Source organism: Trypanosoma theileri (genome assembly GCF_002087225.1).
Source record: "Trypanosoma theileri isolate Edinburgh chromosome Unknown TM35_Tth_10_V1, whole genome shotgun sequence".
NCBI classification, from domain to species: Eukaryota; Euglenozoa; class Kinetoplastea; order Trypanosomatida; family Trypanosomatidae; genus Trypanosoma; species Trypanosoma theileri.
In genome coordinates this window covers 508528-509035 of record NW_021639852.1, presented here as the reverse complement: position 1 = coordinate 509035, position 508 = coordinate 508528, and the positions used below count along the sequence as shown (strand labels likewise).

General features: G+C 53.1%; 1 protein-coding gene across 1 annotated transcript; it reads left to right on the top strand.

Moving 5' to 3' along the window:
• Positions 1-2: 2 nt before the first annotated feature.
• Positions 3-392, top strand: TM35_000102720 (TATE DNA transposon; the record flags this gene model as incomplete). The annotated part of the gene is made up of 1 exon (XM_029024763.1): positions 3-392. A coding segment is annotated over one exon (390 nt), but the record flags the coding sequence as incomplete, so codon positions are not given.
• Positions 393-508: the final 116 nt, after the last annotated feature.

Here is a 508-nt window from a genome sequence, read left to right as displayed (position 1 = left end):
ACACCGACTTAACGGTACATGGCCCAAGGCGGCGGCCATTTCGAGTGGCGGTTGTGACAGACCACTTTCCCATTGCACACGCGCAGAGGCGGCTCAACGGCTTTGGTGGCATCGGTCGGGGCTACGCGCTGAACAGGCTTTTCGAGTACACGAATGCTCTGTTCCACAGGAAGGCGGTGCAAGTGGTCTTCTTTTATATCGCCGGCCCCCGCAATCCGGCGGACCACTGCTCCCGCAACTTTGGGGTAGACGACGGAACCGCGTCAATCTCTTCGCATCCCGCAGACGATTGCCTTGTCCCACTCTTAAAAACCACCTATGGGCCCATCTGCAAAGGACAAAGTGAAGCAGAGAGGCCTAGTATATTTGTGGAAGACGATATGGATATGTAATGCCGCAATAAATAAGGCATAAGGGCTAATCGCAAACTATGGGGGGCTTTTGTTCCACACCCCGAAAGCCGAAGGACGAGCCATAGTAAGCGAAAAATATATCTTATTTTCCCGTT